This window comes from Sebastes fasciatus, chromosome 15 (assembly GCF_043250625.1).
Source record: "Sebastes fasciatus isolate fSebFas1 chromosome 15, fSebFas1.pri, whole genome shotgun sequence".
NCBI lineage: Eukaryota > Metazoa > Chordata > Actinopteri > Perciformes > Sebastidae > Sebastes > Sebastes fasciatus.
The window spans coordinates 12615421-12640169 of NC_133809.1; the positions used below are offsets into that span (position 1 = coordinate 12615421).

The following is a 24749-nucleotide window of genomic DNA, read 5'->3' on the forward strand; positions in this document are numbered from 1 at the left end:
AAAGTGTGAGCCGGGTACACGGAGGAACAACAGGGCCATCTGCCCTGGGAATGCACACATCCATCTTACTAAGGACAAGCCAGTCTGGGAGCAGATAAAGGAAAACAAGGGGGTGCAGAGAGAAACAGGGGGAACAAGAGGAAGCAGTAGTGAGGAAACAGAGAAAAAAAAAAATGTGTACACGTGTGTGTGTGTGTGTGCACAGTGTTTGTGGTGGACGGGAGCTGCAAAGGAGCAAAGACAAGGTGACAGAAGGCAGAAGCGAGTGGTTGGTAAGTTATCTAGACTTGTGGCACCATCTGCAGACAGAGAAGGCTGAACAAATTACATAAGTACAACATGAACGTTTTTTTCTCTCATGATACTGTGATTATTAGCAGGTGTACAAAAGCCTTAAAGGTCCCATATTATGCTCATTTTCAGGTTCAAATTTGTATTATATGTTTCTATTTGAACATGTTTACATGCTGTAATGCTCAAAAGAACTCTTTATTTTCCTCATGCTATCTGCATGAATATGCCTGTATTTACCCTCTTACTGAAATGCTCTGTTTTAGCACATTTCAACAGAATTGCAATGGAATTGTGTTGCTAGGCAACAGCTTGGGTCTATGTTTTCTTCCTGTCTGCTGATGTCATTCACATGGGCTGCTTCTGAAATCACATACTATGCACTAAATACTCAATATGTGTACTATCGTTTTTAACATACTTTTGCGTTAAGAAACAGTAGTATGGATCTTTTCGGACGCGCAAGCCGTAATTTACGTTATCACTTCCTGAGAGCCTCTTTGCCGGTTGGAGACGTGTAACCATGGTAACCTGTGCCAACCTCATGTGACCAAAACGATGAATTGTGAGAATCAAAGTCTGAAATAATTTAAACCTATATTACGCCTAACAAAGTGAAATCTTACACTTAAATTGAAGCATTGTTGATGTTACAGAGCTGTCCATCAACATCTGTTATGAACGTGTCGTTACTACCGCATTGAATTGTGGGATATTTATGTCGCCGTATTGTCCAGCGTTGCATACTGAAATATTTCAGTACGTAGAATTACGGACGCAACCATACACTGCAACAGGAAATAAACTGGGACACATTTGGAATATTACGTTTAAAACTGTGAAACGGTCTATATATTGTATGTTTGTGACATCACAAAATTACAGAAATCCTGACGGCTTGTTTAAAGGCACAGTTTCTGAATACGAGCTGTGTGTATTTCTCCATGGATTGAGCATTTCAATACTTTCACAGTATTTATATAGCACTTAAACCTGCTTTATAATAAAAAAAGACATGAAAGTCTCACTTTTTATAATGTGGGACCTTTAACACCTACAATATAAAAGAATAGTAAGCTGAAACATTACTGAATAAAAGAGCCAAATTTCCTTTAAAACGTATTTTTGCAAAGTAGTACAGATAAAAGGACCCTTATGAGAATCCTGTTTTCAATTTAATATTCACACTTCTGTTCATAATTCATTATGTATTTTCAAAAGCAGACTGCAACCCTCTGTTATTTTATCAAGCATGACATCAGGAAGGTCAGACGAGAGGACAGCAGTAAGTCCCTGCTCCCACCGTCATCCCCGCTTCATAACCATCTGGATACGACTGCAAACACTGCAGTCAGCAATCTGGGTGCACTGATATCATGTAGCATTCTCCATTTGTTTTTATTTTTAGACCATTTCCTCATCACTGTATAATCAGTATATATGGTCTCACTGATATAGCACTCGTATTCACTCACTCTCTCTCTCTCTGACTCCACATTACCTTATCACACTGAGAGCTTTTAGCTGAGCTTCCAGCCATTAGCTTCAGACAGTGGGCAGCTACCAGGCTGGAACAGAAAGAGAGAGAGAGAGAGAGAGACAGAGAGAGAGAGAGAGACAGACAGAGAGAGAGAGAGAGAGAGAGAGAGAGAGAGAGGGAGGGAGAGAAAAGTGGCCTCCTGGTGGCTCTGGATGATGTCAGTGGCGCAAAAGTCTTTTTATAACACCACCTGTCCATCTTGCCTGCGAGGAGGCTCAATGCAGGTCTCAAGGCATGCAGAGACCTCTGTATAAAATGACCTTCCACAATTTTCATTTCACTTACACAGCATACAAAAGTTCATAGGCACTTTTGTCCAATTCAGGCTGTGACTGTGAGTGCCCTATAAAGGTTCCATAACAGCCACTATGTGCCATTGAGCAAGGCACCGAACCGGAAACCGCTCAACTTTACAAAAGCTGCCCAATAAAGGTTGAGGGAAAAAAATTCAATTCACCTATGTATCGAGTTTTTATGATTTTGAAATAGATTTTTTAATGCCAGAATCGATTTGCTTCATTTGAGTCTATGTGGAGGTCGAAGGAAGTTCTCGCTTTAATTGTTGTAGTCTGAGTAACGTGACGTCATATCCGTTCCATATCCGTCAAAAAACAAAACAAGAAGCCGAAACAAGAACATAGAAAACGGCGGAGGGTCCGCGTGGATACAAGCTGTACCCTCACATTTTAAATCCAAAGTGGTAAACACTACACATACAGTAAAGTATGGAAACACTTTGGGGTTTCACACATTACCAGAAAAAGCATCATGGCTAAAGCTGCATGCTAACTCTGTCATCGACAGGAAACGTTATCGTATAGCAGTAACGTGTGGTGACGTCCGACGCTACAACTGTAGAACACCCATACACTGAACATTCATGTTCAATGCATTCAAACGGCCCCGATGGAGCTGACCATGGATGTTAAAAGAGAAAAGGAGCTAGTGGATTTGGTGAAGTTAGCGGAAGTACACACGTGTGACTACGTCCAGTTTTCAAAATAAGGTGTTAAAAAAGGGTATATACAAAATACATACATGGAACTAAGATTGATTGGATTATATTAACCAGAAGTATAAAATATTACACGTCCCTTATAAATTAAAAGGAAAATAACACTAATTTGTGAGGATTTTTTCTTTGATTTTTGGGTTGCTGGAAAAAAAATTAATAAATAATTCCTGACAATGACTGAAATATTTGACTTCAGGACATATCTGACTACATACATGCTGAAAATCAAACATTTTTACTGTATCAATTTCGATATTTTCCAAAGTAAAAGTCCCTAGAAGTGTATGATTCAACTTTTTCCCATGGTCTAGTGTTAAAAAAGTTACCAAAAATTGCAATAAATCGTAATATTGAATCGCAATACATATTGAATCGGCACCCAAATATCGTGATAGTAGCGAATTGGGAGATAGGTGTATCGTCCCAGCCCTACTGCCCAATAGCTTCCATATATAAAGAGGTGTTTGTGGTTAATTTACCTGGATAAAGACTAAAAAGGAAATGTGTTCTGTACTATACATCAACTGTTATATTGAGTGCTATAAAGTAAAGCTGCCCACTATAATCCATCATTTATAATCACTGCAATCATATCACAGCAAGAGCGCAGAATTAGTATGTGCCCATTATTTCCAGACAGGTTTGTGGACCCCCTGACTGAAACGGACCTGAAACACTTTAGCTTCAAGCCTCCTCTCGGAGCAGAATAGCTGATTTGACATCACGTTGAGAACAATTGCTCGGCTGCTTACTGAAGCGTTTGAGCCGGTCAGAGTGCCCGCCGCCGCCGTGTGAGACGACTGACGTGTTATTGACAGATGGCCGGGCTCCTGCCCTCCACAGGAGACCTCGAAACCAAACAACTACTGGTGATCCTCCTCACATCGATCCCAATCAATTATTCACATATTTTGTGCCGGCTTGCGGAAAAGCAGCCTCGACGCAGCGCTAGACCGTCATGCATTTTGTAGGAGGGAGCCCAGCTATTACCCTGCGTTTGATCCTACAGTTGCGGTGAACTAACTTTCGCACTGTCACAGCGTGACACAGAGCTGCGATTAAGTGGGTCAACGATTCTTATTGTCTGCATTACAGCCATTAGCTTTTATGGAAGAATACATCACGTGCGGCAGTTTTATATTTGAAGTAACATGCAGAGAGGCCTATTTTATTCATTTGCAAATTTCCTTTCGACACCAAACCGAGGTCAAGCCTTAAACTTTTCTGCATACTAAGTGCACTTGAACTGAATACATAACTAGGGAGGGAATATATTTTGTGTGGGCGCCTCAGTTATGGTACATGCTGGAGAGGAAGAAGCGGCAGTAGCAATAGTACTGTAGTTACACAAGCAGCTGTGGCTTTGGCAGTACTTGAGGGAGATCTAGTTTATTATTCCTTGTTTAGTTAGCCTCTCTGGACTTTTTTCCTTGAAGTGTTTCATATGAAGTATAAAGTAAAGCACCACTACACTGTGTTTAATACGAGGTGCTTTGGTTTGCTTTAGTACATACCATCACACGCTCTCCTCCTCTCGCTCATGTTGCACAGAAAATATTAAAGCTGTGCCCCGAGGTCAACGGCAACAGCCCTCATTCCACCCATCGCTGTGCCCTTGTGTTCTTCGCAGCCACCACTACGAGAGGCGATGATTCATTCTTTTGATCCACTCCAATATCATTAAGTTATTAGTTGATTTCAGTGGATTTAATCAGCATAGTAATTCCTCTCCGTGGGAAGATAAGTCTCTCTCAAGAGCAGTTACGCCGCTCACTATGCCTGCTGATTAGACACAAGCCCCCCCCCCAAAATAATTCATCAGAAAACTGCAAAAAATAATTTATCAAAAGTGCTTCTCACAAAACCCGCTCAGGACCTTTGCTTCTTAATAATTAAACTCCGCAATTAGGCATCTTACCATGCACTCAGTGTGAGGCTCCATGTAATATTCATAACCATACATAATTATGCAATATATTCACTGAAATAAGAGGCCATATATTCACGGTGGGGCTGTCAAGAGGCAAGACATTTTTATTTGGTTTATAACACTGTTTCATCTTATACATGAGCAGCTGGCTTCTGGAGACAGAAGAGAACGAGGACGTCTGGTCCTTAGCAGTCTGATACTGTATTCTGCCTCGTAGAGGAAGGAGAAAGAGAGAGATAAGCACTGATGCTCTCACCATGGGAACCAGCAATATCAAAGTCTATCTGCTGGACACAATAAAGATATACCTTAGTGGTATAATACATTGACCACAGTCAACACAACACGCAGGGAGAAAAAGAAGAGGCATTAAATTAAAATGGAGTCGAGACGGGGTGCTGTCTCGGGATGTATTGTATGATAAATTATACATAATGCTCATCCCAGCATGGCGAAGAACTATAGAAAAATAGTCCCGAAGCCCTTGATGGTGCCTGAAGCAAATAAGCAACAGCAGCGGTCTACAGTGGACACACTGTGGACAGGGTTTCGCTTTCATCTCGAGACGCGGTTCAAAGCCGCGGGCTGCTCGCAGAACAAACTGGCAATCAAAGCTAATGTGTAACTGGGCAGTGGTGCACTTCACAGAGCCCGTCGCGTCGAGTGCGGCCGAGATCACACACATACACAGACGGACGCCTCCTCTCACATCACAATGCCTGATTTTCGACGTCTTTGGAACTTATTATTTTTCATCATGTAAATGTGGAACTTATTGCTGTTGGGGAGCCGCTGTCTTTTCTGAAGGCCCTTTCATGACACGTGTATGATGAATGAGAAGAAAAGCATACAACTTCACCGCCGTTAACAAAGGCTCTCATTCTTCCCTCAGCGAGAGCCATCCCCCAAGGATACCACCCGCTTTACAAGGATGGGCGACTGAAGCGGAGGATAAATATGTTTTCTGTATCATAAGATGCATTGTAGTGGACTAACATCCATAGATGTCGTAAATACCATGAAGCTCTTTGTGGAGGGATTTCATAAGCACTTAATATCCGCACCAAGCATCTGTAATGCTCAAAAGTAGCTACACTAATAACATGCAACATGCTATATCCCCATATGGTTGATGTATATGGAGCACTACTACAGTCCGTATTGTGTTCTTTGTAAGAGATTACAAGTTAAATCAATGAGATTTCTACTTATATTAGTTGTATAGTACATACCTTTTGAGTTAATGTCACGCAGATCAAAGCAATGAATGTTAATGTTTCACTTTCTCTGCAAAAAAGACAAGATAAAAAGACAAATTTTATATATATGTATAGACATTCAAGAGTCAAAACCATCCTCTAAAGACTTCTTACACAAATCCAGTGTGTTTTTCTGTCCCCGTCGCACGCCGCACTGCAAAACAATGACCTTTTAGGGTATGACACAATTTTACTGTCGGTATAATACAGATGTGATTAACATAAATAAGACTTAAAGTCAAATAGGCGTAAAGGTCGTCACTCAGGACTAGTCCCGGGTCCGCGAGGTGATTTACAACAACTTAATTTGACTGTGCGGAGTAATTTATCTGTGACAGAGCAAGCCATGCAACTCTCCGCATGTCTCGCCGCACGTGTCGGCGACAATACGCCATGACTACACACATCTCATATCTACCCAATCAGTCAAGATGCTTTACAACTTCTGTCAGGGGCCCTAACAGTTCTCGTAAATTACAAGGCCATTGTACGTGGTTGCCAATAACTTCTGAAGGAGAATCTCAGCCAAACTGAACCCGAGTGGTATCTCTCGCTTTTATACGTGGAAGTCAAGATGGAATACCCCTGGTAAAGTATATGAAGGAGGCAAGGGGAAGCGACTTTGATGGTAGATTTGCTTTTGGAAAAAGAGGCCTCCTATTTTCCTTTCAAGGATAAAAACTGGCCCAGATATTGACATTTTGATGCAAAGCAGGTGGCAGGCGGGTTTGATTCTGTTAGAGATCACTTGCATTTCCTTTCACATCCCACTTCCCTCCACTACGGCTCCTGTTAAAGCTTTGCATCTGTGTCATCTGCAGATCCAATGTGACAGCTCGGGAATGTGAGGCATGAATGATGCAGAACCATTCATAAACAGCGACAACAATATCGTGTGATAGGGACAGAAAAACGAGTAGGTCTGGAAGTCTGCGAGCAATAATGTGCTGTGATTTATTTCAAATGCCCCCTGTAGTGTCCATTGATATTCTGCGGGGAAATCATAGCCAGCGGTAGATTGTATGAGGCTGCATCTCAACCTCTAGTGCCATCAATATGAGGATAATTGAAAGAGAATGCATGTACATACGTAAAAATCATGCACACGTGTGTGTGAGGGAAAACACCTGCTGTGAGGTGCTGTCTGTTAGGTAACTCTGTGCATATGTGCCTGTACAGTACATGTGTGCGTGCACGGATGACAACGTGAGTGAGGTGGGGAGGCCTGCTGTTAGCGCAGGATGCAGTGATTTTCCTGGTGTCACACTGACAGGGCGAAGCTCAGATTGAAGGGCAGACGGTGATAACCACGTGCAGGGATTCGCATCCCGCTCCATTTAGTCACCTTTGGAATTTTCCCAAGGAACAATTGAGGATGCCTCACTGCCAAAGCCTATGTTTTGTAAGCAATTACAATGAAATTGCCTGAACCATCTGAAAGGCATATTCCCCCCCCAACAAAGGAGAATGTCAAGTTCACATCATTGCTTTGGTTTGTATTTTAACACCGTTATCTTTTCCCCCCATAATCAAACGTGTATAGCACTTATTTTGTGTTTTGTCAGATGTGTTCGTCTCTAGATCAATCGAATAAAAGTCACACCATGCAATTCTACTTAGAATAAGAAGTCGTGGAGGGAGGGGGGTAAAAATGGATTTTCATAGTAACAAGGTACATATACCTCTCATTCTGTCTGAGTGGTTCCAAATTACAAACGACATGGGAAATATAAAGAGCGGTGAATAATCCCAGGCTCTCAGCGTGGCACACCTTGATGTGCAGGTGCCTTTAATACAAGAATAAGTCATCTGAGATTGGGGAGGCAAAAGAACGCACTCAACCAGATGGTCTCCATAAACCATGGCGTAAAGCTCTCCCAGATGTTGAGAGGTGGTTGCAGATCCGGTGACATGCAATGTGAGGGAGGAACTGGTAATGCAGAGTGTATTAGTGGTCTCTTTATGGGTGCATTAGGTGCTGCGGAGGGGAACGCGGGGGCCGCCGCCGCCGCTGCCGGTGAGCTACTACCAGGCTTTATGCTTTGATGAACCTACCCTTGAGAAAGCGGGACACCCGTGACCGTATTCTGCCGAGCCTGGAAGACACCTCCCTCTCTTTAGCCTCCTGGAAAACATAAATCAGTTTCTCATATCATCATCTAGTCATATTCAATGCATATGCAGCTCTAATCGGTAAATCTGTCAGCTTTCTCCCCTTTTAGTGATATATCAGATTCGTAATACTCTCCCACATATGCAGTAAATCTCTGACAAAGCCTATGTTTCTTAAAAATTCAAAGACAAGGCTGCATGAAGCGGAGAACTTCACTTGAAAGCGGATACGGAAAGTGGAGTAGCAGCAGCTCGGTTTAGGATGTCTCTGTACTGGAAGCTTCAGTGCATTCCAAAGTGTCATCTCTCTCTCTTTACCACTAAACAGCGGCCCAGACAGGAAACCAGAATAAATTTCCCCAGTTCATTGTCCCCGCTGAGGACTAGCAGAACATCTCAGTCTGATTAATGGCTGTACACTGTCTAATGAACAGTAATTGAATGGTATAATGCAGTAGGTCCTTAAAAGCCCAGAGGAGTCGTCTTCCTCTGCCTTGCTCTTTGGAAATGCAAGGCGGTGACATTGTCTAGAGTTGATTATAGTTGACCTTGCATGGAGAGAATAAGGCCTTTGAAATGGCTAGCCTAAGCTTGGGGGAATAGGAGCACGAAAAAACAGCTGAAAGACAAATGAAATGGACTCGCATTGGAAAAGGAAAGGAATGGATCAATGCAGCGCTCAATAACCATTCGATTTTTTATCACAAAATTCTTAAGAAGAGGAAGACAATTGATCAAACATCCCTAGTCGTATTGGCATTTCTAACAATATTAATTAAGAAAAAATGCTTAGCTCACTGGTTGATAAATCAGCCAATATTGTTAAATCAAAACAAATGATAGTTGTAAACACAATGCCGCACCAGTGAGTACAAATCTACCCTTGTCCACATTTCCTCAAAGTGTATGACATCCACAACATAGACGGAGTCCCCCCCTCATGAAATCAATCAACTCCTTAACAGAGTGCACTCTAAAGGAAAAGCCAACCTTCAGAAAGCCCAACAAAAGTCAGTCAAGTGATTATAAGAAAAGCTTTGATAAATGTGCATCAGGCTCCGGCCCGCCATCCTTCGCTCTCTTCCACTGAGATAGCCTGCCTTCACTCCCAGCGGACATCTCCACTTGGCAGAGATGCTGAATCTCGTTATTCTTTATTTGGCCCGGACCACACAGGTCAATATCGCGCGCACACAACTGCCTCACCGGTGTACTGTCTGTAAATGTATTCACTATTTAAATTCAATGCAATAAATCATTTAAAGCTCGGGCTGAAAATGTAATCATGTAATTGAATTTGGTCATCAATATCCACTATATACATGCACATATATGCGGAGTGTACACGAGGCATTTCGCGAGCACGTTTGAGCGCCGGAGTGGGAGGAAATCTGTCCGGACTCGGCTCGAAGTATGAGTCATAGGCGGTGCGGTTATCCCTCATTATTATTCACAGCCCTCTAAATGATGAGGTTGCCGACAAACGAGACAGCGACAGTCTGTTTGGCCTCAAAGGGGAAATAGGAGAGTATGCATCAATGATGGTGAGACTTTAAGTTTGGTAAGTCGCACCTGCAGCATCATTATTTCTGGTCTGATGACAACTTTTATGAATATGCTGGAAACATGAATGAACATAAAACTAAATTGCAGCAAAGCAAAATTTAAAGGGACTATTTGTAACTTTCAGAAATGCTTGTTAACAGCGACACCTGTGGCCGTGAAATCAACGAAAGTCAGCGTCGGGCTCGTGCTTGTGCTCGCTCTAAATGGACATGAACGAGCATCGCTCAAAACAGTGAGGCGACACACGTCAGCTAAAACCACAATATCACTCTATATTTCAGCTGCTTGGCAGTAATGTTAGCTGACCAGACGAAGGTCTCTCCATGAATCAATGCTGATACTGTGTTTGCTTCTCCTGCCTCAGCGCAGGCTTCAGCAGCGGGGCTCCCCAGCGAGAAACTCGTCGCCCTCCGCCTGCAGCCGGAGAGAGCAGGAAGACACCGGCAACCGGTTGGTAACGAGACGGCAACGTTTCTCTCTGCGGAGCCCCGTTACTTCCCAAGACACGGGAAACCTCTGTTGGTCTGGAGGAGCTGCAGCATTTATTTTTGCACAAACGTCCACTGTACATTTACTAGATATTCTCAGAGCTAAACTAACTCTTCTACAGTGTGGCGTGAGCGTGCGTTCACGTGTAGAGGTGGAGCGAGTACGCGAGAACGCGCGCGCTGTCTGAGTGAAGGCGAGCAGGCAGAGGAGACGAGACAGTGGCCACACGCGAGCGCGCATGTGTGCCGACCCGCTACATTTATACGCTTAGAAAGTTACAAACAGTCCCTTTAAGTAAAAAAAAAAGGTAGTATTCTGATGAAACAAAAGTTTCCTTTACGAGGTCTAGTGTAACTTTCCATAGTTCAGGGTTAAAAGACTTCCTCAAACTGATACAATTTGAACGATAACTGGATTTAACACAAGGCAAATTCACACAAGGCAGCGGCGAAGTGCGGCTCGCCACAATAACAAAGAACCCGGAGGCGTATTCATGTGTTTCAGGCGAGAAGACAATTTTTCTCTGGCCGCACTTCGCGTTAAAAGTTTAACTTTTCCCAACTTTTATTTTAATCAAACAGCCGCAGCTCGCTGAGCTCAGGAGCAGCCGCCTATAGACAAAGTATGGCAGGTCGCCGCAGGCCGCACTTCGACACTGCTCTGGTGTGAATTCGGCGTAAGATGCGTCCTGGTATGAGGTTTTCAACATTCGAGCCTGCAACAAATATCCTACCTTCTCCTTATGTCAGTCTGCGTTAGCTGACAAATCAAAAACTGCTTGGAGGAGATGATTATTGCAAAAAGTAGCTGAGTCTGTACCAGGGATTATTATTATTATTTTCCATTATCTAATGGTCTTCCCCTGCAATCCATAGCCAATCTGAATCAGCAACATTCCTGTATGACTAAAAGTGATAAGTAATGAATTAGGCTATTGATGAGGTCTTTAGCCAGGGTCATAACTGGCCCCCAGAAGTCAATAATTACCCCGATAAGAATATCTTTATTGCAAAAGTGCATGCGGCAGCAAAACCATCACCACACCAAAACATTCCCCCATGGTGTAATTGCCACTGCTTGAAATTATAGTTTTCATTAAAACAAAATGTTCAAGGTTATTGATTGCTTAAATAAGACTCAATATCTTCTCATTCCAAAGCCGAAAGAAATTGCTTGGAATAGTAATATCACCCAACTATTGTGTGCATTCATCACAGTTATGCCGCTTCATACTGCTGTCCCTTGAGGATTATTAGAGCAAAATAAGTGTATTTAAATGAGTGTAATTTCTGGGAACCACAGATCCGTGCAAAAACATCTGTATACACAGCTCAGCCCTACTTCATCACTGTGAAAGTACACAATCACCATAGCAGAGGGCGGACATCAAATACAACCACATACTGTTATGGGGCTCTAGTCTAATCACAAATGCACACTTATATGTATTTTTTAAGCTGCTGTGATACATGGAGTATCTGTGGCTACAGCTAAGCTCTATAAACTCTCTAATACTACATAAAGATGTACCTTAGGCCCAGGTGTCTTTAATCCTGTGTCTCCAGTTCTGTGCCCTGTGCCTGTGTCTCCTTGGCCTGAAGAAAGGCTGTGCTGGTAAATTCACACAATACACAGAGAGAACCATGGAAACAGAAACACAGGTTACACACAAATAAGACAAAAGTATAGTTGCTGGAAGCAGGTCTATGTGACGCTCTTGTAATTATGGAAATGCTGATCACCATAATTGCTGGTTAGACCATTTTATGTGACCTAATCCTGAAGTAAATGAAAAACAAAGTAAAAATGAGCTAAACGTGAAATAGTAACTGCATGAAACTCATAATAAGTGGGTACTTACATCCTTCCTGGAACCTGCAGACAAAGACCTCTGCAGACACAAGCTGTCTGAATCATGGAGCGAGTCCTTGCAGGGACTCGCAAAACAACTCCCGTCCTCGTACTCCTCGTCTACTATCTTGGCCTCAACCTGCAGCGAGGGAGAAAACAAGATCCCCCTTGGCTTTCACTGTTCTGTACTGCTGTATTGATTTTTGCTAAATATTTATATATTTATGCAACTTGTTCTGAGTGTTTGTGAGTCTTATTCTGAGCTGAGAATGATGTACTCGAAGTGTATTCTCAATTCTTTTCGAAGCTGAAAAACACAGAAAGGTGAAGCTGTCTTCACAGACAAGAAGCTCTAAAATTATGACTACAATTAGGAGCATATATCTAACTTAAAGGGATAGTTTGGGTGTTTTGAAGTGGGGTTGTATAAGGTACTTATCCATAGTAGGTGTATTACCTACAGTAGATGATGGTCGGCGTGCCCCCAGCATCGAGAAACAGACAGGAGCAATGGAGCAGAGCAAAGCAGTGCTGTGGACGGGGACAGCAGAAAAACGGATTTTGGCCACCAGAGAGAGCATAGATAAGTTTCATTTTCAGTTTAGTTCCCCGTCGGAAAGGAGAAGGAAAGGGCTGTCTGACGGCAAGATAAAGGGATAAAATATTCGAAATATAACATACAGTTAAACAGATGTCGATATTTTTATGTCTGCCTCTCTTTTAGGTGGCTAAAACGCGTCTTTCTGCCGTCCCCGTCCACTGCTTTGTTCCAGTGCTGGTGCTCCTGTCTGTTTCTCCAAACTGGGGGCACACCAACCGTCACCTACTGTAAGTAATACACCTACTGTGGATAAGTACGTCATACAACTCTGCTTCAAAACACCCAAACTATCCCTTTAAATGGATTCAGCACATGGCCAGATGGCCTATGTTGATCTATGGTGATGTTGATAATAGTGATTTTAGACTGGAATCAATCCTAACTTCCTGTCAGATAAATAGCTAGTTCAAGCTATTCAAAGATTCTATGCTAAAGACCTCATCGGGTTGCAGTGCTGTATGGGGTTGTGCTGTACCTGATCAATGGGCAGGTCCACCTTCAACTGGCGGTCGTCCTGCACCTCCGCCGCTCCTGCCATCTCGCTTCTTTTGTTTCGTGCATTGAACACGCTGCCCTCTGAGGAAAAAGTGATTAATCACAATTACCTCATCGGCTGGCAGTCGCCGTCTCATTCTTCTGCACACTCATTCTCTCCCCCTCTATGCCCCTCCATCCCTCACTGCCCCTCTCCCTTCGCCTCTCCTGTTCAACTTCACAAGAGATCAATGTTGCTGTCAAGCCATTTATTTATTCAGAGTGGTCCCACAGACGGAAAGGGCCACAGAAAGCCACAGCTGCCCTGCCACAAATATGGCCAGCCAGCGTGAACTTTTGGTCCAGGGTTAGTTCCTGGCAGTGACAGGTTGCTCTTGATGCATATGGGGAATATACGGCAACATCACACTATTTTTTCCTTGTAAACAAACTCCTTTTTGTCTGTGGCTGCTGGACGGGGTAGAATGTGAATAATTAAACACACTATTGAGCTCGAATCTACTTCAATAGCCTTAAGTAATTTCATTTAAATAATAAATAACAAAGCGTGGTAGATTAATCCATGATAAGACAAAGGAACAACGTATAGGAAAATGTATGTGGTTAAGAGGCAATTACACAGCTACAAAACACAAACTTCATAATGTTTTTCAGGCATTCCACTTTTGGATTTCTTTCTAAACTCGCTCCAGTTAGGAAAAGGCAAAATGATGGAAGAAAGCTGGTGCCAAAAGCTCTGATCCTGTACCAGATGATGCTTGTGAACACTATTCACAGCTTTATGCCTGTATGAAGGGTTATAAGAGGTGATTTGAAGACTCGTGAATTTCATCTTTTTAACTCTTGGGCCTTTAGTAATGTGTTCTGTGGGAGGAAACCGTTACTGTAGGTGTGATCACGTGTCCAAATTGTGGCCAGGGAGCTGCACTCTGGCTTAGAAACAAACAACAGCATCATTATGAGCGCACAACGTATCCTCATACGGTTCGTATGATATCTTACGAAAAGTTATTCCTCATTCCACAGCAACACATGACGCACACACGTGTCAATTTCCGCTCCAGTCTTTTCAAAATAAACTTCCGTCTTCACGGGAAACAACTTGGTTAAGTTTAGGCATCAAAACTACTTATAGCTTGTTCACACTACGCAACTTGCTGTCTTGTGATCGGGAGTCTTGAAGTCATTGTGGTTTTCACACTACATGGCTGACCGGCGACAGGGGGTCACACACACTATAAGATCTTTCACCAGGAGGAATTCAAGATGAGGTCTCTGAGTCCAAACTACATTTTGTCACAAATACAAACAAGAAATACACGGTAAATAATGTGATACCATATGCAAGACATATTGCTGATGCTGTCGTTGGCACATGTTCACACAATAGCCTGTTTCTACCGGTTTCCACACTCTTTTACTATTTATTCCTCTAGGTGCAACAACAACTTTGCTCCTTGTTGCAAATGCAACACATACAGTAAGTTCCTATTGTTACAGGCGACCCCTCCTCCCCCAGGTTTACCCTCAACCCGTGCTCTCATTGGCTGTAGCTAGTGGCCGGAGTCTCCGACAGGTCCAGATATTTAGCACGCTAGATATCTGGAATGTGTCTGCGAGGCGCCTTTGAGAAGTTCATATATGACGCTTGAACGCTGACGTGCAAGCGGCGAGCCAACGCCGATTTGCCTCCAATCTGGGGCTTTTGTACGGGAGCTCCAAAAACTGTCGAGGAGCGGAAAATCAGGGCAAAAGTTGTGTAGTGCGAACTAGGTATTAGCTAGGTTTATGAAAAGATTGACTTGGTTAAGTTTAGACAACACAACTACTAAGTTAGGTTTAGGAAAAGACTGAGGTTTGGGTTAAAATAACTCTGGAAATGGCATAACTAACAACAAATAAATCAATGCTGACTTCTGTCTTCACACGGGGTACGAACACCAGTCTGCTAGGCGACCCGACCTCCTCCCCACATGCCCCATTTGTTCGTCACTCTCTATACTCCTGGTTCACGATTACGTGGATTATAAACAAACTGATTTTGTGGGATATACACGAATTACAGTGCATTACTTTTCGTAGGTATAGCTACAAACAGTGTATGAGAACAGCCTGGAGCACAACAGGATCATCAAACAAACATATGACAGGATGGCAGGTTTCAAATTATGACAGTTATTAGCCCATCTACGCCACCATATCATGTCATGTTATATGCAGTACAGTACAGGATGAGCTACTGTATCACTGTGCACAGATGGTAAAACAAACCCCCATGAAAACATCAACTTCTGAATAATTGGATAGAGGAAAGCAAACACACATTTACAGTATATTAATGATAAACACAGTATCACTTTTATGTTCAAACCCATCAATCCAAAGGACTATTTTGTCACTTTTATGATCTTTCGTCAGCGTTATGTGTGATTAATAACTTATTACCATGTTGATCCCCACATCAGGAGAAAATTAGAGCATTTTGTTTTCCCCCCACATAGTTAACAAGGCTTTCTGGATACATATTCAACAAAATGGCCTGATTGAATTCATCTATGATTTAAGCCCCCTTGACGGTGTTTGAAGTCTTGTTCTGTTTAATATTCACAGGAAAGACTGGTGTTTCTTTCAAAGAGCAGGGAGCTGGGCTCTGTTTGGACTTAAAAAGAACAGGTTGAGAATCCAAAGAAAGCTCTTTCACTTGCCAAAATGTTTTCTCTCTGTGCTCCCAACACACACATATCTCCTCACATGGTGCAAACGCCTACATGTGTGGCCAAATGTAGTCCTACACACACACACATACTGTACCCAAACACACGCATATACATAAACATTTGTCTTTAAAAGCCAACAGGATTCTTCATATCGTCGATGTGAGAAAGGAGGTGTTGGAGGGAAAAACACACTATGAGGAGGACGGGGGGGGCGGGTGGAGAGAGATATTTCTATAGAATTGCTCTGCTTACCCCCCGTCGAGAAGAGAACTGGGTTTCTGGACACCTGCCTCTGTTGTTTGGTTCTCTCCGGTTTGGCTTGTTTCTTCATCTGGCCCCTGGCTGTGTGCTCAAGGTCCTCTCCAAAGCCTGTGTGAGCAAACTACATGAAGAGACGAAAGAGAGGACAAAACAGGGGCACAGATTAACGTGTATTCCCTCAGATTTATCTGTGATTTATCGACTTTTTTTTGCTGTTGTTTTGTAAAGAGGAGTAAGAAGAAAAAAGACAAAACACATCGGGGGCGAAACTTGTTTCTCCTTCTCTTTTCCAACGCTTTTTTTTTTACATTTTCCATTGACCTCAATTTTTCATGAGCTGATATGCTTTGTAGCTCCCCCGTGACTCCTACTGTATTGAATTCATCTGGTTCCAATACATCCCGTGCACAACCTATCAATCACTGGGGAGCGTGGCAAACTAATCATTTATTGATGAAATGGGGCAGCCATGAATTTCTAACTGCATTTGTCTTATTTATCAAGCCAGATCAAACAATGAAAATCCAAACAAGCTTAAAGGGAAAGGGAGGGAGTCGTAGGGAATAACTTATTCTTCAGCAGTAGACAGCAGAAGGTTATTGATGGAGAGGAGAGGGAAAAAAAAAAAAAGAGGCTTGGGACTTAGTTGCATGGTGGGAGAGTGAAGGAGCGAGAGAGGAAGAGAGAGAGGGAGCAGTGGGGAGAGTTCAGAGTGATGTTCAGACAGCAGGGTACACATCTGAATTAATGCTTCCACAAAAGGCAATTTTCTCCTCACAGGCTCCTCATCCCCTCTGTAGGTAGCAAGGTGAGGTATGTCTCCCTTACAGAGACACCGACACAGAGAGCAGGATAGAGCAGACTTAATGTTTCTTTTCAGCTACAGTGCTCTTTACTGCAGCTGCCTGGCTGGATCCCTGGGCTGGCTCGGGGGATAGTGTAGTGATCTCAGGCTTCCACCAGAATACACTTCTGGCAATGGTGTTTGCAAGCTCACTAACATGGCCTCTGGGGAGTAGCAGCGTTGTTTCTTCACTTGTTTGCTTTCTTTAATGCAGACAGAGGCAAAGTCTGTTGATATTCTTTTGAATTTCTGCAGCCCGTTGGTGGGCCGAGGGAGAAAAATAAAACAACAAAAGAGAGAGTGAAGTTTGCCTGGTATATTCAGCGAAAGGAGAGTTGAAACAGAGTTCACACTCCGTCGCCGCAGTGTCCACGTAACCGCACGAGATCAAAGACAGAGGAGCAGCGGTACTGTCGCAGTGGTGAGCTGCTAATTCGGTTTCGTAACCTCAATTCGTCTGCGAGTGATGTGAGACGACTTCCAAGTTCAAAATACATCTGGGCAATCAAAAATTGAATGGCTTGTTTTTTCCGTGTTTACAGCCCGGTGGTGAGATGTAAATAGATTTTATTTAAATCAACAAAGTTAAATCAAGACTGTCTCACTCGGGGAGGGGAAAGCAGAGGACGAGGGGCGCCGCATGCGTAGCCGGGAGAGTACAGTACAAGCAGCAGCAGCGCAACTGGAAACGCGGCGGTGGAAAAGCTGAGGTCATCTCGCCGCTCGTTCTGCATTACATATCTACAGTACCGTGTCCTGTGGGAGCAGAGTGTGTATCAGGAGGCCCCAGAGAAAGAGAGAGAGAGACCAAGAGAGAGTGCTAGAGTTAGTGTGAAGGGGGCTCAGGGGGGCCGAGCAGCAAATATAATCTGTGGCCCTCTCAAGTGGCAGAGAACAGGAGTCAACGAGAGGACATGGTGATATGATAGCCAGGGGAAAACGGGGGTCCCAACCAATTGGACCGACCAGCCTCCAGCCATACTGGCTGTGATATCAGTAGGAGCCACTCCCAGGGCCGGTTCCTCAATGAGCAGACATGCTGGCAGCAGCGAGAGGGTATAGTTTTCCACGGGGCATTGCTACTTCCCCTCACCAATGACATCATCCAGAAACAGCGGAGAAATGGAGAGCAGCAGCAAGTCATCGCTGATGTCAGGGAGTGCAGCTATTAAAAGGTTTAGTCAGCCGTTTTCACAGGATGCTTTGTGTGAAGTACATGTGAAGCGCAATTGCACTGCTCATTATTATCACTGTAATATGAAAAGCACTTTGCTTTGATGCACATCATTATTCTCTTTTTTCCCTTTGCATTCCTCTCCCCCCCCCCTATTAATCTTCTCTTTATGCGACGTCTACTTCAAAAGTTTCTACCTCATCATGTCTGCGAACACCTAACTCAGCATATATGCTCCGCTCCCGATGGGGAACACGGTGTGCTGGAGAGTTTCAATATTACACTCTGCAGAGCCGTCAGTTTAGACTTCAGCAGTTGCTCCGGACCAGATGTCCCATTCAGCGGCGCAGAAACGCACCGCCGCCGGTGCAGACAGGTTAGGACAGACGCCGTTCCCCTGTGCAGCGAGGTTGCGAGAAGCAAGGTTACATTTTACACAGCTTCAGTGGGCATGTTTAAAAGGATCTTTTTTTACAGGGCGTTTCAAACCAGACTGCTGTTGTTTTGTGAGGTCAAACTGAAATTAATGACGGACATGACCCTATAAATGTATGTGTAATCATCAGTAAGCTAAACAGCCGACAGATCAAGACAGAGTGGGCAATTTTTGTCACATGTATCTTCCCCCATCTGAAAGGTCCTTATTAACTGGTCAAATCATGTTTACAAATTCATGAGGGTTCAGAGACGTGGAGGCAAAGGGAGTAAAATGCGGCAGCATCATGTCCATTGAATAACTAATACTACAATGAGCTGTTGGATGCAAAACACAGCCATAGCTCTGTCTCTGTCTCCACCTCATGGTGCTGTGTGAAATTGCAACGGCTATAATGGTCTTAGCAGTCAGATTTTCCTACCTGAACCTCGAGTTAAGCAAAGTTTGATAACATATGATATCCATATATTGTTTCAGGATTGAATAGATTTTAAAAAGATGAAGAAATTTAACAATTTTCTTAACATATTCTAATATATTACTAGTAAATATTCATGGTATTGCTGAATATAATGTAGTCTACAACAGACACAGCTAGAGATGAGGCATTTTTCTCCATCTGAAAAAAAATTGGCATCTGCCACAGTATTGTCATCTTTCATGCTTAGAAAAATCAGATGTCAGACACATCTCTCACAGGAGGCCCTCCCCACCCCCCCATCTCTACCTCAACTTGCTGAGTGGGCATGTTCTCATCTTCACCATGTGATTCCGGTGTTCATCTCGGGCCCACAGCAGCGCAATCCTCATATGGATTCAAAGCACTTCACTGTCTACTTAATCACAATACAAATTGTCCCGGTTCTGGTTTGAATAAGAGATTTTTTTTTTTTGTTTTCAGTCAGTGAAGTCCCCCTGGTGCATATGATCTGTCTATGAGGCTCACTGCACTTGATCAAGTGGGCCAGCCTTTCTCTGTGGGGATTACCCATCAAAGTGGAAAGCAAAGGTAACTCAATGCCTCCTGCAGACAGTGATTGATGATAGCGCGGTTTCATAACGAATTGCACCCCCACAACAAGTCTCACACACGTGGGAAATGTTAATTGAAATGCTGTGTGTGCAAAGATACGCTTTTCAACTGTGATACAACCAAGGTGTTGCCGCAATAAACCAGAGGGAATTTAGGAGAAAAAATATAACAACTGAGCATGTCGCCAGAAAGTGAACAAGCAGATGGCAAACTGCACCCAACTCTGAAGCAATAGCACTCACCACGTCCTTTGGATGTCTTGTCTTTCTAATAGCAGGCAGGATGTCTTGGCTGCAGGGGAAAAGAGGGAAACCAAAATTGACACACATTTTCTCACATCAAAATAGGGATCCAGTGTATATTCAAAATATGTAGTTACAAATTTTGACCACAAATCATAGGTGTCATACCCTTCGATCGTGTTGTTTTCCCTGATTACATCCCTGCAGGGGTCGCAGTGATCATACGGGAGAGCTTTAAACTTTTCTGCACCAACTGCGACATAGTACTGGTTGTTCTCCAGTTCAGTGGGACCGCAGACGGGACGTCCATCTAATGTACAAAGCCTGGGATCACAGATAAAGAAAAAACACAAATCAGAGCAATGTTTTGTGATTGTTTCAACTATAAATAAATGTCGGTGTTTGGGATATTAAAAGTGACATAGATGTCTCAAGTATTGTTTGTTAGAGTGGTTAAACTTGATGTTAGCATATTTTTAGAATTCCATCAAAGCAGTGTTTGCCCAAAAGCAGTTTTGGATAAAGTCCTGTGAGCACATCACAACCAGACATGGTTCCAATCACTAATTAATTAGAAAAATCCTTACGCTCTGCTAAATTTTGCTGCATTTAAACTGACTGGAAAGCCTCCACTAATCATATTTCCCCAATCTATATTATAGCAGCTGACACTCTACAGAGAAACAAGACTCAGTACTGTGACTGGTTAACTGTTCAACTCCAAATTCTTGCAATGTACACCAACAAAAAATAGTTTGATTGATTTCATTTCAAAACATGATGAAGGACATGTCATGATTCATATATTTGACCTATTTTCTTAATAGAGAAAAACTACAGGTTGTACCTTCGCTTTGCCCTCACTGGTAAATGACTAATTTAAAACTATAAGGGTTCATAATGTACTGATGTCAGACATCACCTGTACACAGCACCAGTGCGAAGACGCACTTTCCCCGTCACCATGGCTAAAACATTTTCCCAGCTTCTAAGAGTATACTTTGGGATCCGTATTTGAGCTGGAGCAACCAAGACATCTCCGTTGGTAAAGACACTATGACACACAGAAAAAAAAGGAGGAAAAAACATTATTTCTTTACTAAATAACACAGAAAAGAACCTGTTTTACATTCAGGATAACTTTGCATCCACTTTAAAAATCAACACTCACTTGATCGTGCAAGACTCATCGTTGGTTCTCCTCCAGCGAGCAGAAACTACTATTCTGCTGTGAACAACAGGTCGGATCTGAAAAATTCAGAGCTAGGGGTCAGAAAATGAATATGGCCCAGTGGTGAATAGGGAATGAGGTGGGGGGGGTTTTTTTAAGTGTCTGACTCAAACTCTGATATTGTGTGTGATAATAACAGGGCTTTTGAGTTTATTATCACTGTTTGGCTCCAATTATCATACCACTGTAAGGAGCCAGTGTTTAGGCTTCAGCTACCTGCAACCTCCCACTAAAGAAACCTTTATATCATAGTATGGTCACTGACATTATATAGCACCTGAACATAAAGATTTAGTCGTATCATTTTCAGTATAATTGATCAAAGTTTTTAAAAAAAAGTGGTCTTACCTGTTCTTTTTTCTTTTTCTGTGGCTTCTTGGTTGTTATCTCACAATAGCTGGAAGACATCAAATAATAAATAATGTTAATGAATCTAACCCAGGCTTCAGGTGCTAACTTACATCTCTAGATCTGATAATGCAATTTCAAATAAAACACTGGTTTTGCAGCTGAAGATCGCATAAAAATACCTCTAGACTTTATGCTAGCTAACTAGACTGAAGAATGCTAAAGCTATCACATTAAACCACAGCAGTAGACTGTACGTTAACCCTAAATCAGGGGTCAGCAACCTGCGGCTCTGGAGCCTCATGAGGCTCTTTAGCCCCTCTCCAGTGGCTCCCTGTGGATTTTTAAAAATGGTAATGACTAACGTCCGGTTCCTCTCCGGGAACCATCACCTTAACGTGGTGGAGAGGTTTGTGTGTCCCTATGACCCTGAGGGCTGTGTTGTCTGGAGCCTCGTGCTCCTGGTAGGGTCTCCCATGGCAAATTGGTCTTAGGTGAGGGGCCGGACTAAGAATGGTTCACAAAAAACCCAATGACGACACGAGGCAGAGGAGGAGTTACCCGGCCCGGAGGAAGCCCGGGGCCCACGTCTGGAGCCAGGCCCAGACGGAGGGCCCGTCAACGAGCGTCTGGTGGCCGGGCTTGCCACGGAGCCCGGCCGGGGATACCCCGAAAAAGGAACGTGGCACCCCCCTCCTCTCCATCCTGTGGGCTCACCACCTGCGGGAAGAACCGCTTGGGTCGGGTGCGCTGCGACACGGGTGGCAGTGAAGGCCAGGGACCTCGACGGACTGGACCCGGGCGGCAGAGGCTGGCTCTGGGGACGTGGAACGTCACCTCTCTGTGGGGGAAGGAGCCGGAGCTTGTGCGGGAGGTGGAGCGCTACCAGTTGGATCTGGTAGGGCTTACCTCTACGCACAGCCTCGGTTCTGGAACCGTACTCTTGGATAGGGGTTGGACTCTATTCTTCTCTGGAGTTGCCCATGGTGTGAGGCGCCGGGCGGGTGTGGGGATACTCACAAATCCCCGGCTGAGTGCCGCTACGTTGGAGTTTACCCCGGTGGACGAGAGGGTCGCCTCCCTACGCCTTCGGGTTATGGGGGGGAAAACTCTGACTGTTGTTTGTGCGTATGCACCAAACAGCAGTTCGGAGTATTCGGCCTTCTTGGAGACCCTGAATGGAGTCCTGTATGGGGCTCCAGTAGGGGACTCCATAGTTCTCCTGGGAGACTTCAACGCGCACGTGGGCAACGATGGAGACACCTGGAGTGGCGTGATTGGGAGGAACGGCCTCCCTGATCTAAACCCGAGTGGTCGTTTGTTGTTGGACTTCTGTGCTAGTCATGGATTGTCCATAACGAACACCATGTTCGAACATAAGGATGCTCATAAGTGTACGTGGTACCAGAGCACCCTAGGCCGAAGGTCGATGATCGATTTTGTAATCGTATCATCTGATCTGAGGCCGCATGTTTTGGACACTCGGGTGAAGAGAGGGGCGGAGCTGTCAACTGATCACCATCTGGTGGTGAGTTGGGTCAGAGGGTGGGGGAAGACTCTGGACAGACCTGGTAAGCCCAAACGCGTAGTGAGGGTGAACTGGGAACGTCTGGAGGAGGCCCCCGTCCGAGAGATCTTCAACTCACACCTCCGGCGGAGCTTTTCTGGCATCCCTGTGGAGGTTGGGGGCATTGAACCCGAGTGGACGATGTTCAAAGCTTCCATTGCTGAAGCTGCGGCGGTGAGCTGTGGTTTTAAGGTCTTAGGTGCCTCAAGGGGCAGCAACCCTCGAACACCGTGGTGGACACCGGTGGTCAGGGAAGCCGTCCGACTGAAGAAGGAGGCCTTCCGGGATATGTTATCTCGGAGGTCTCCGGAGGCAGTTGCAGGGTACCGACGGGCCCGAAGAGCAGCAGCCACCGCCGTGACGGAGGCAAAGCAGCGGGTGTGGGAGGAGTTCGGAGCAGCCATGGAGAAGGACTTTCGGTCGGCACCAAAGTGCTTCTGGAAAACCATCCGGCACCTTAGGAGGGGGAAACGGGGAACCATCCAAGCTGTGTACAGTAAGGATGGGACACTGTTGACCTCAACTGAGGAGGTAATCGGGCGGTGGAAGGAGCACTTTGAGGAACTTCTGAATCCGACCAATACGCCCTCTATGGTAGAGGCAGAGCTGGAAGCTGATGGGGGACCATCATCAATTACCCTGGTGGAAGTCACTGAGGTAGTCAAACAACTCCACAGTGGCAAAGCCCCGGGGGTTGATGAGATCCGCCCAGAAATGCTGAAGGCTCTGGGTGGGGAGGGGCTGTCTTGGATGACACGTCTCTTCAACACCACGTGGAAGTCGGTGACAGTGCCTAAGGAGTGGCAGACCGGGGTGGTGGTTCCCCTTTTCAAAAAGGGGGACCAGCGAGTGTGTGCCAATTACAGGGGTATCACACTGCTCAGCCTCCCTGGTAAAGTCTACTCCAAGGTGCTGGAAAGGAGGGTTCGGCCGATAGTCGAACCTCAGATCGAAGAGGAACAATGCGGATTCTGTCCTGGCCGTGGAACAACGGACCAGCTTTTCACTCTCGCAAGGATCCTGGAGGGGGGTCTGGGAGTATGCCCATCCAGTCTACATGTGTTTTGTGGACTTGGAGAAGGCATATGACCGGGTCCCCCGGGAGATACTGTGGGGGGTGCTGCGGGAGTATGGGGTGAGGGGGGCACTTCTCAGGGCCATCCAATCCCTGTACGCCCAAAGCGAGAGCTGTGTTCGGATCCTCGGCAATAAGTCGGACTCGTTTCCGGTGGGGGTTGGCCTCCGCCAGGGCTGCGCTTTGTCACCAATCCTGTTCGTGATATTCATGGACAGGATATCGAGGCGTAGTCGGGTGGAGGAGGGTTTGCAGATCGGTGTGCTGAGGATCTCATCGCTGCTTTTTGCAGATGATGTGGTCCTGTTGGCATCATCGGTCTGCGACCTCCAGCACTCACTGGATCGGTTCGCAGCCGAGTGTGACGCAGTCGGGATGAGAATCAGCACCTCTAAATCTGAGGCCATGGTTCTCAGCAGGAAACCGGTGGTTTGCCTACTCCGGGTAGGGAATGAGTCCTTACCCCAGGTGAAGGAGTTTAAGTATCTCGGGGTCTTGTTCGCGAGTGAGGGGACGATGGAACGTGAGATTGGTCGGAGAATCGGAGCAGCAGGGGCGGTATTGCATTCGCTTTACCGCACCGTTGTGACGAAAAGAGAGCTGAGCCGGAAGGCAAAGCTCTCGATCTACCGTTCAATCTTCGTTCCTACTCTCACCTATGGTCATGAGGGT

At 44.6% G+C, this 24749-nt stretch overlaps 1 protein-coding gene across 20 annotated transcripts in view; it reads right to left on the bottom strand.

Moving 5' to 3' along the window:
• The window catches only part of dcdc2c (doublecortin domain containing 2C), a 64955-nt gene that overhangs the window by 37888 nt on the left and 2318 nt on the right, over nucleotides 1–24749 (bottom strand). Inside the window, exons 2-13 of one of the 20 annotated variants that reach the window (XM_074661682.1) lie at nucleotides 21436–21484; nucleotides 21028–21104; nucleotides 20779–20910; nucleotides 20025–20180; nucleotides 19857–19905; nucleotides 16119–16248; nucleotides 13130–13230; nucleotides 12064–12192; nucleotides 11733–11813; nucleotides 8091–8160; nucleotides 6009–6063; nucleotides 4854–4986 (exon numbers count right to left, since the gene is read on the bottom strand). In XM_074661682.1, coding sequence (XP_074517783.1) covers nucleotides 6047–6063; nucleotides 8091–8160; nucleotides 11733–11813; nucleotides 12064–12192; nucleotides 13130–13230; nucleotides 16119–16248; nucleotides 19857–19905; nucleotides 20025–20180; nucleotides 20779–20910; nucleotides 21028–21104; nucleotides 21436–21484 — 991 coding nt within the window. In that variant the 3' untranslated portion in view covers nucleotides 4854–4986; nucleotides 6009–6046. Of the gene's footprint in view, nucleotides 1–4853; nucleotides 5064–6008; nucleotides 6064–8090; nucleotides 8161–11732; nucleotides 11814–12063; nucleotides 12193–13129; nucleotides 13231–16118; nucleotides 16249–19856; nucleotides 19906–20024; nucleotides 20181–20778; nucleotides 20911–21027; nucleotides 21105–21435; nucleotides 21485–24749 lie in introns of those variants that run through there. The other 19 variants (XM_074661680.1, XM_074661683.1, XM_074661679.1 and 16 more) reach the window with 19 other exon arrangements.